This window comes from Gossypium hirsutum, chromosome A08 (assembly GCF_007990345.1).
Source record: "Gossypium hirsutum isolate 1008001.06 chromosome A08, Gossypium_hirsutum_v2.1, whole genome shotgun sequence".
Lineage (NCBI taxonomy): Eukaryota > Viridiplantae > Streptophyta > Magnoliopsida > Malvales > Malvaceae > Gossypium > Gossypium hirsutum.
Genome location: NC_053431.1, coordinates 3,998,827 through 4,009,834, shown reverse-complemented (window position 1 = coordinate 4,009,834; position 11,008 = coordinate 3,998,827). Strand labels below are relative to the sequence as shown.

The following is an 11,008-nucleotide window of genomic DNA, read 5'->3' as shown; positions in this document are numbered from 1 at the left end:
TTAAGACTACAATTTTTTTTTAAAAAAATATATATGTATGTAATGATTGACAATTAAAATAAAGAAAAAATTTAAATACTAACAAAAAGTCACGAGTAAAACGATAAAAGGAGGAGCCACACCAAAAGACGAAAATTGTTGAAATAAGAAAATGAGTTGATGATGCATTGGGTAATTTATAGTTGAATTTCTTGGCTTTCTAAAACAAAAGTTATGCACTTACTAAGTGATGATATACTTACCAATTTTGTGGCAATAGAAAAAGAAGATTTTGCAATTTGCTTTATACTCATCTATGGCAATATAATAAAAGCACAAATAAATCAGATATAGTTACCATATATTAACATATTTCTATTTTTATAGTTAATTGAAAGTAATATTTTGAAACAATAATTTAGAGGTAATAAAATATATTTATTTATTTTTATTTAAGATAAATAATTAAATTAATATCTTAAAATTATTTTTATTCTCATTGTTTAGTAGAAAAGTAAAAAGAGGGTACTAAATTTTCTTCCTAAAACTACCCTTGATGCGTGCCCTATAACGTTGAAATGTTAAATGTGTAGTACGAAGAATAAATGTAACTAATAAACTAATGGACTTAGGTTTAAGTTTATCCGTATTTCTTTAAGAATATCAAAATTTTACTTACATTCATTGATTTAAAATTATATGTATTCATATTTATTTGTTTCAATTAAATGAATAATGATATGAATAATAAATAAATATACAAAAATAATAGGCATATATCTTATTATTTTAGATACAAAATAATTATATTTAAATATTAATAATTATATTATAATTAAAATAAGCACGTAAACAATAATAATTTTATTAATGTATAATAGTTGAACCATAAACGAGTTTTATATGATTTCTTAAACGAATATAAACGAGTTTATTTATGAATATAAATGAACTACAATTGTTTATCATTGTGTTGCTATCAATCTTGAGTTAGTGTCGAGTTGACTTGTGACACCAACTTAATCAACAGCATTATTAATATACTAGAAATTCTATCTTACGTGTATGTGTGTAGAAATTACATACTTAGAACACAGTTGTATTTAAAAAATAACAACGCTTGAAGTATCTATGATATTAAGATAAAAAATAGATTAAATTGTGAGTAAAATAAATTTTAAACACGTAAATGCATCAGATTGAGATTACTAAATGCACTACAATTGTTTATCCCAATGTTGCTATCAATTTTTAGTTCGTATCGAGTTAACTTGTAACGCCAACTCAATCAACAACTTCATCAATACTACGCATTCAAAACACATATTTTAGTTTAACAATAACATATGAAATATTTACGATATTAAAATAAATTAAATTATGAGTAAAATAATATTTAAACGCATAAACACATCATATTAAGAATACTAAATGCACTACAATTGTTTATATTGGTATTGTAATCAATCTTGAGTTGGTGTTGAGTTTTCTTTAACACCAACTCAATTAGCAACATTATCAATATACATATAATTGGTACAGGTAATAACATATGCATAATACAATTAAAATATAAATATTATATTAAAAATAATCTTTGATTTAGTAAAAAAGTTAATCTTTTATTCATGTAAACTCACCACCACATGCAAATTTTTTATTGGCTTTTCATAAAAATAAAAAGATTAAAATACCCTAAAATAATATAACTTATTTAATAAAAAAACCTCTCCAATCCCTCTTAATTTTGATATTAAGCAAATTAATTCCTTTTAAAAAATTTGAAGCAATTTAATTTATCAATTTTGAAAGTAAACAACTAAAAATAATTAATCACGACATTAATATTTTTTGTCAACTGTATATAATTTTAATTAATATAACATTAAATTTAACCCTCAAAATTTACACATTTTATTAACTTGATTTCAATTTAACAAATTTAACCTATAACAATTGTATATATAATGCAATTAAATTTATTTTTTTTAGAATTAATATCAAATTAACAAAATATATAACTATTGAAAACAAAATTCTTATTTGTATTCTTTCTACCATAGCTAAACAATGCAAAGTTGCCACTTGCCATTGATCTCACCATTTACTAAACTGGGTATTCCACAATATTTCCAACAACAAACATGATATCAGATCCAAAATTTTGTAACTTCGGGGGCAGATGATTTAGTTGACACATTTCATAAATGTATTATTGAAATTGAATTTTGCATAAAACAATCTCGAACTTGGTGTGTTTTCTTCTGCCATTCACCATTTTATTTTGTTCAGATTCCATATATTTGTAGGCCCAACTTGTATGTACTTATCCCTATTCAATTCAAATGCTTTAACCTATCCCAGTTTCCATTAAATTAATCAAATCTCATGAAACTATAAAGCATCAATTTAGAATTCGATCGATATACAACCAACACTTGCAGAGAAAGTTAATACAACAAAATGAACAAGCTTAGATCACTAATTCTAGGAATCAATCAACAGAAAATAAACCAACCTAAGCTCTCTCGCCTCTAATCCTCCTAGCAAGCTGGATATCCTTAGGCATGATGGTAACCCTCTTAGCATGAATAGCACAAAGATTGGTATCTTCAAACAATCCGACGAGATAAGCCTCGGCAGCCTCTTGAAGAGCGGCAACGGCGCTGCTTTGGAACCTTAAATCAGTCTTGAAATCTTGAGCGATTTCTCTCACAAGCCTCTGGAATGGAAGCTTTCTGATCAAGAGCTCGGTGCTCTTCTGGTATTTCCTGATTTCCCTGAGAGCCACAGTTCCTGGCCTGAAACGGTGAGGCTTCTTCACTCCTCCGGTCGCCGGAGCTGACTTCCGCGCAGCCTTCGTGGCTAGTTGTTTACGTGGAGCCTTGCCACCGGTTGATTTCCTAGCAGTTTGCTTGGTACGAGCCATTCGTCGAACAATTGACGAGAAAATAAGGGTGTTTGGATCGCGGGAAAGCTAAAGATAGTTTGGAAGGAAAGATTTTCGATGAGAGTAAGTGAGGCAAATCGAAGGGGATATATATAAAGGGGGAGGAGGGAATAAGTAAGTAGGAAATATTTTAAATGGAGCAATATGAACCGTAGATTGGATGGGTTATCGACGGCTGTTAAGTTGTGGAGCGATGAAAATTGGCCAATAGAATTCCTTTTAAGCGGCATGGTTTTAAAGTTTGGGCGCATTTTTTTACTTTTCGTTCGCGATTTGTTCGAGAGGATCTAAGCCGTCCGCTCAGGAGATATTGACGGATATGATCTATTAAAGACAGTGAGTATTGGATAGCAATCAGTGGTATGTCCAGACAACCAATGGGATTTATCCATTGATCTTGACCCTTCACAATTCGCATAGATTACTTTATTTTTGTGTTAAAAAAAAAGATTACTTTATTTCATTTTTGGTCAAAATGTACTATAACTCCTTGTACTTTTTTAAAAATCGAAATTAGTCCCTATATTTTTATTTCCAAGAATTTAGTTCCTCTACTTTTCATATTTCACAATTCAAGTTCATCTATTAACACAATTTAATTTTTTTGTTAAATTAATTGTGTGGTATTTTGAAAAAAAAAACTCATTTGGCTATCATGCAATTGAAAAAATGATGTTGTAATTAACATTAATTTAACAATTTAACTTAAATTTTGAAATCTAAAATATAAAAAAATTAAATTCTAAAACTAAAAATATAAATCCTAAATTCCGAATTTTCGAACAGTATAAAAATTTTAATCTTTATTTTTCACAAGCTTTTTCTTTTATTCTGCTAGCGAAAGAAATATGCTAATTATGCTAAAAATAAAACATCTACTTACATTGATGCCATAAATGAAATATTAATATTTATTAGATTATAACACACAAAATTATGTAATAGATATTTTTATTAAAAAATTGATATAAATAACAAATTAGGTTTTGATTAAATAGTAAAGTACAAATGTTAAAAATTGTAAAAGCTTAGTATCGAACCTTATTATATGTAGTCATATCTTTATTTTTTATATAAATTGATAATAACGCTTACAAAATAATATAATTTACTTTATAAAGTAACGATATTCTTATCATTACACAACTGAATTGATGCATAGTTGACTTATTATACCAAACTCGATAAAAAAGTTTTATATTAGTAGAGATGTATTTATATTTCTATTTTCAATAAAAAAGTTTTATATTATTGAAGATGTATTTATATTTCTATCTTGTCACATAAAAGGACAAAAGCACCTTTAAAATAATTAATTTAGTAAAGATATTCTCATTATTACTCAGCTGAGTTTATGTAAAGTCTCAATAAAATGTGTAAATTAGTAGAGATGCTAAAATGTGTCCCCCCCTCTCTCTCTCTCTCTCCGCTGGTACCTGTCATTAGTCTCGTTAAAAAAAGTTTCAGCCAATAAGATTGTGCCATGTCACCACCTCATTAAAATTAAATTAAAAATATTTTTATATTAATATTAATTTAAAATATTTTTATATTAATATTCATATTAAAAAAAATTACCCTTCCCTCCCTCCCTCGTCATTCTCTATCTTTCGACACCGTCCCCCTCCACTCACCGTCCCTAATTTAATCCATCCTTTTTGTTTTTCAAAATTTGAAATCCTAGTCCTTACAGTTAAATCTGTTAGATTAAATTATGTTATCAATATCGTAGTATGCGTAAGTTGTGGATTTAGTTCTTATTCTCCAATTAGATAATTTTTTGTTTTTATCTTTTTTCGAATTTTGATATTTCTATTGTAAGCTCCTCAACCCTACCCAGACGTTAGACTTGAATTCGAGAGATTATATTGGCCACCGAGATAGCCCATTAAGCTGGTAGGGTTTATAAAATAATCTTTTTAAAATATTTCTTTATCTTAAAAGAAAACTTAGTTAATTACCAATTAATTTATTACCTGAAAAGTTATTTACAAATTAGCAACAAAAAAGTGATATTCATTCGTTTTTAGTAAAAAACAAGGATTCATGCATAACTAGTTAATACTCATAACTCGATAACCTATGATTAAAACTAAATGTCATGCACGATAAAAACAAACCCTAAATCCTAAGTCTCATGCTGCAATTCATAATAAAGTTATACAAAAATTGAAATAATAAAATAAAACTAATCAAATAATAAGCCTAAATTGTTCAAAAAATGGAAACTGAACCGAGACCCTCTGTATGTCACGTCTGTGTCCTAACTTGGTGGATTATTTGTAAGGATGACAATAAAAGGAAGTGAGATATGAAGCTCTGTGTGAGTTCCCTCACAAGTAAACCAGTGTAACCAATTAAGTATACAAAAACATAGTGAATAGAACCATACACAATAGCAATTTTAGAATATCGATATTTTAAACCACCTCAATAATGTATACATATAAATATGTCATCTCGAAAAATCCAATTTGTACGTCCATGCTTTATGAATGCCATACAAATTCGGTTTAACAGAAAATGCCCTACCCCACCGCTACAACCACAATAGGAGTTCTTCCAAAACTCCATCCTCCAACGCACTGGGATATGGATAAACCACTAATAGTTCGCAGATAATATCTTCCAGTGGGCTGTGGAAACACAATCTGCCACTGGCTATAGATGCACAACATATTTGCAAGTAAAAGCTGCCGGTGGGTTGTGGATGTACAACATATTGCAATTAAAGGATAAATATTGCAACTAGATTATTGGTGTACAACAAAATAAATAAATGCAGATAAACTGTCACTTCTTCCTTCATACATATCGTCCCACCCCATGCAATGCAATGTGACAAGCTCAAAATGGATCAATACAATAGTATTTAATTATGCTTTTAAAAAAAATAGCAATCAATATGCTTATAACGTATCAACTTAGTAGTAAAAGTCATGCTTATTAAGTGTTCGGTTTAACAGTGTCATAAAGCATATTGTTCACAATTCATGCAAATATATAAACATCATATTAATATGGTTAGTCAAGTTATGGATTCTAACATAATTCATAATATCAGGGGCTTAATTGAATAATATAATATACTAAAACAGTTAGAGAATCAATCAAGACTAAACTGAACAAAACATAAAAATTCTAGGCCAAAACTATATAACAGGGGCACATGGCTGTGTGGTCAGGCCATGTGGGATGTTGTAGACCGTGTGGAGGGAGTAAACAGTCATGCGGCTCGCCCGTGTAACAGATTAAGGCTATGTGAAAATTTCAAAATCAACCTATAGGCGGGACACAACCGTGTGGCAGGTCGTGTGGAAGGGTTCAGGCCGTGTGGTTCACAAACAACACTAGGGTTTCCAGGGCACATGGTAGTGTAGAATCTGTATAGAACTACTCTCATTCTATTTGGCATTGATTAGAATATGATTTTTTAACCTATAAATAGAAGTAGTTGAAACTCCTTTTGTATCATTCGAATTTCATTATTAGTGAATTTTCTTCTCCTCTACTCGTGGTTTTTCCCCAAAAGGAATTTCACGTAAAATCTGTGTGTTCTTATTTTTCTTTTCTTATTGCTTTATGATCATTTTATTTTTCCATTATCGACGTTCAATTGTTGCGGTTGGTACACAATCAACTTTTTGTATTATATATACTCCACTTCGTCTACCCTAGCAAGAGGAGTTGGTTGTGGATCCTTTATTGAATCTTGAAAGTGATTATTCTTTGGAATGTGAAGTGGAATGTCATAATTGATCTAATTGTATGGTTCCGGATCCTGGTATACCTAATGTGTCTTTGCATTATAACGATAAGGAAGATAATGTGGATTTAATTGAAGATGGTAGTGTAAGGACATGGTCGCTTAGTCAAATTGGTGGTGACATTTCAAGGAATCATTGGGACCTTTACTGGATGCATTTGATAAAGAGGAATTGCCCATTCATTTTTTAAGGTTTCAGTTTTGAGGCCTTTGGTTAATAAATAAAAATTCAATTACAAATTAATTGGTTGATAAGAATTTTGGATTCTTTTTTTATTGAAAATTGAAAATATATTAGTATATTCGTAAATATTTCGAAATATGTAGTTTCAGAAAACAAAATTTCTTTTGAAAAAATAAAAATAAAAAATGAAGCTGTCCAATAATTGTGCTTAAAGCAATTCACGCCTAATAGATTAGGATTTTATTCAATTAGGAATGTATCATAAAAAAAATCCTAATCAAGTCAATAAGATCATGAAAAGCATTTCGATTTATTTATCTCTTATTTTACATATAATTGATTTTCCTAGACCAATACACAATTTTCTTTTAAATTTTCTAAAATCGGGTCTTATATTATGAAACCACCTACACTTGAACTGAAACCATTGTCTGAAAACTTAGAGTATGCAAGGGAGTCGGTTGGACCATCACTAATATTAAGGGAATTAGTCCATCTATTTGTCAATAGGAAATTTTGCACATGAGGCCTTTGAACTATTGGTTTTGCTTGACTTAGGAACCTAAACTATTTTTGGGCCAATCCGGATACCTAAACTTTGATTTTGTTATTGAAGTTGGTACCTGCAGATAATGCCATTAAAAGAAAGTTTCAACCAATGTGATTGTGCCACGTCACCACCCTATTAAAATAAAATTAAAATTAATTTTATATTATTATTATTAGAAATAAAATAAAAATTTACCCTCCCTCATCCCTTATCCCCCATTCCTCTCCATCTTCCCCCCTCCCCACATCTCTACTTTAATCTCTCTACTTTTCAGAATTTGAAATCTTAGTGCTCAAATAAACAATTGCAGATAAATTTGGTAGATTAATTTATGTTATCAATCTCATAGTATCCGTAATTGTGGGTTTAGTTCCTATTCTCCAATTAGATCATTTTTTGTTTTTATATTTTTTAACTTTTGATATTTTTATCTTGACCCAAGTAGTAGTTGTTAAATCCATTAATTCAATCGAGTCACTTTTTGTGAATATTATGTAGAAATGACTAGCTGGCATGATATTACACATTTGATTATCAATTTGTCGCATAAGACTTTGCAAATATCAAAATTAACTTAATGAATTTGATAGCCATTGTTTAGATCAAAACAAAAAATATCAAAATTTTAAAAATATAAGTACTAAAAACAATCAAATTAGATGTACAAAAAGATAATCAAATTAGTTCTCTATAGAATCCTTCTATTATAGTTGTATAAGAATCATCTCCCTATACTATTAAAACTTTAGACAAACAAATCGGGTTGTTATATAAAGGATTGACCTTATGTAGGATTGGAAAATAGGTGTGCGAAAAGGCAACACAATAATAAAATTGAGAGGATATCGAAGCATTATCTGAATAGCATATAAAATTGATGGATTGAAAATTAGAACCATGCATGTTCAATTGAAAAGATATAAAACTACGATATTTGAACGAAGTATAACAAAAGTAAATTAGTTCTCTTTAACAACCTTTTTATTCACTAATCATTTATTTGCAAATTTTTTGGATACAAAGTTTATCTTATAATATATGGCATTGTTGAAAGGCTTAAATTTAGTTTTCTGAACGAAAAAAATATTGTTTTTTTTTCCAGGGACAATACTTGTAGAAACAAATGCCACCTTGAATGTTATGGGCTTAACAAGCTGGTGGGCAATCCTTTCCAGTTGCTGTCATCGTTGCATAGCATCCACAATTGATGCAATGTTAGATGGTAGCTGCTCCGACACCGGCAAGCAACTACATTTTTTAGTTTTCAAGTCACAAAAGCCACCATGTTTACACTGGCCCAAACAATCTATGTCACGAGTGCATGCTTCTGAATTTGATACACCTGCAAATTAAACAAACAATTTTTTCATGATTTAAACATTTTGTTAGTTATTTTAGATTAGCTATTATATTTAATGAGTTTAAGACACACAGGATTTGAATCGCAACGATTACAAACTCTCTCTTATTTTAAGACTCCAATCTCTTTTATACTAAATTAAAATTACATGTATATATATGTATGGAATAATTAAATATCAAACTGGATAAATATTTTAGATACTAACAAAAAGCCATAAGCAAAACCGCAAAAAGAGAAACCACGCCAAAATAAGCCATAGTTTAAAATGAAAGCTATTGAGAGATGAAACAAATAGTTAGTTCTATGATAACAAGCTGGTGATATACAAAAAATGACATGCATTTGGCCATTTTATAGCTGAATTTCTTGGAATTTTTTTAACTTAATATTGCATTAAAGTTATGACTTGGTAGGTGAAGATATACTTACCAATTTTGTAGCAAGAAAAAAATCATATAGAAGATTTTGCAATATGTTTTATACGTCACCTATGGCAATATAATAATAGCAAAATTAATTTAGATATAGTTACCATATATTAACATTTTTCTATTTTTGATAATTAATTAAAAATAATATTTTTATACAATAATTTGTAGGTAATAAAAAAATTACAAATAATTGGCTATTATTTTTATCCACACTTTAGTGATTATGCTCGTAAACTCAAAAAATAAACCCTAATTCATATGGTTGAATTTTTTTATTAATCTTTGTACTATACATAAGTTGTGGATTTAGTCCTTTTAGTTTTATCTAATCAATTTTAATTATTCTACTTTTTTAATTTGAAATTCTAGTACTTGCATAAACAATAGCAGTTAAATTTGTTAGATTAAATTATGCTATTAGTCTCGTACTATATGTTATTTGTGGATTTAGTTCCTATTCTCTAATTAGATCATTTTTTGTTTTTATATTTTATATTTTTAAAATTTTGTGGGAATAAGGTAATGCACAATGTCGGTTAAACCCAACTATGGAGGAGGCAGTGAAAAAAGAAATCACTAAATGGCTGGATGTTTGTATTGTGTATGTTATCTCTGATAGTGAGAGAGTAAATCCAACTTAATGTGTTTTTAATAAAGGTGGCATAATAGTTATCCTGAATAAATCGACTCAATTAAATTATTTCCAAAGTCATAGAATTTTCTTTTTATTCAAATGTAATTCGATTGAGCTTTTATTGAGCTAGCGGAAGGATCAATCGGACATAAACAAATAGGCTCGAGTAATTGCAATTATGTCCAGAAGTATCGTTTAGATAACTCGCAATTTACTTAATCCTGGAGTCAGTCCATAAGTAGTACAATGATTGAAAACTCCTTATTGTATAATCTTTACGAAAGTAATTCATCAAACTGCTTTGTCCAATGAACTCGTTGTTATATCCCAAATTAGGGCCTAATCGGAATAGTGGTTTTGTGACCACAAATCCAAGATATAAATAATTATTTTATGATTATTTTGAGGTCTATGATATGATTGCATGATTGTGTGAAAATTTTGTGAAAAAATTCTATGCATAAAGTGCTTAATTTGAAGTTAGGGACTAAATTGAATAAGTTGCAAAACTTGCATTCTAGAAGTTTATAGTATGAAATTGCTTTGAAATATTAATTAGGATGTCTTAAATAGAAATTTGACCAATTTCAAAGTTTATGGACAAATATTGGACATGAATGGAATTTTTGGAAAGTTTAGTAGTAAGAGCATTTTGGTTATTTAGGGGTAAAATGAATTAAAATACAAAATTAAAAGCCAATTTTTCTCATCTTCTTCACCATGGATGTGTATACCAAGGGAGACTCCATGGCTAGGGTTTCCAAGCTTCCAAGCTCGATTATGAAGGAAATCGAGATTCGGGCTTAAATCGAGAAAATACAAGGTTATGGACTAAAATGGTAAATTGTTGTTTCTGGATCGAGGTAAGTTCGTCTGATAATAATAATGCAATATTATGTTTGAATTATCTTTCTTACTATTATTGCATATATTTTATGATTTACTATATTGGAAAAGTTGATGGAATGGTGTTTATGATGTGGAAATATGACATGAAAGAATGTTACATGAAATGCAAGAAAATGATGATACATGACAAGTGATATATGAAATATGTGATATATGTTATGTAAATTCTTAAAAGCTGATTTGATATTTGAGTTGTGTATTATTAAACTATAAATGGACAATTGGTACTATGGATAGTGAGA

At 29.0% G+C, this 11,008-nt stretch overlaps 1 protein-coding gene and 1 long non-coding RNA gene across 2 annotated transcripts; both read right to left on the bottom strand.

Annotated features, from left to right (window-relative positions):
• Positions 1 to 2,365: 2,365 nt before the first annotated feature.
• Positions 2,366 to 3,010, bottom strand: LOC107930462 (histone H3.2). Its single transcript, XM_016862136.2, has one exon. The coding sequence runs from the start codon at positions 2,906 to 2,908 to the stop codon at positions 2,498 to 2,500; it is 411 nt and encodes a 136-aa protein (XP_016717625.1). The 5' UTR covers positions 2,909 to 3,010; the 3' UTR covers positions 2,366 to 2,497.
• A 5,703-nt stretch (positions 3,011 to 8,713) lies between these two features.
• On the bottom strand, positions 8,714 to 9,118 carry LOC107930484 (uncharacterized). Its single transcript, XR_001693023.2, has 2 exons — positions 8,998 to 9,118; positions 8,714 to 8,771 (listed from the first exon to the last, which is right to left on the bottom strand). It is a non-coding gene; the product is annotated as an uncharacterized lncRNA (long non-coding RNA).
• Positions 9,119 to 11,008: the final 1,890 nt, after the last annotated feature.

Coding starts and splice junctions, on each gene's coding strand:
- LOC107930462 (XM_016862136.2), bottom strand. CDS start 2,908: ATGGCTCGTACCAAGCAAACTGCTAGGAAATCAACCGGTGGCAAGGCT.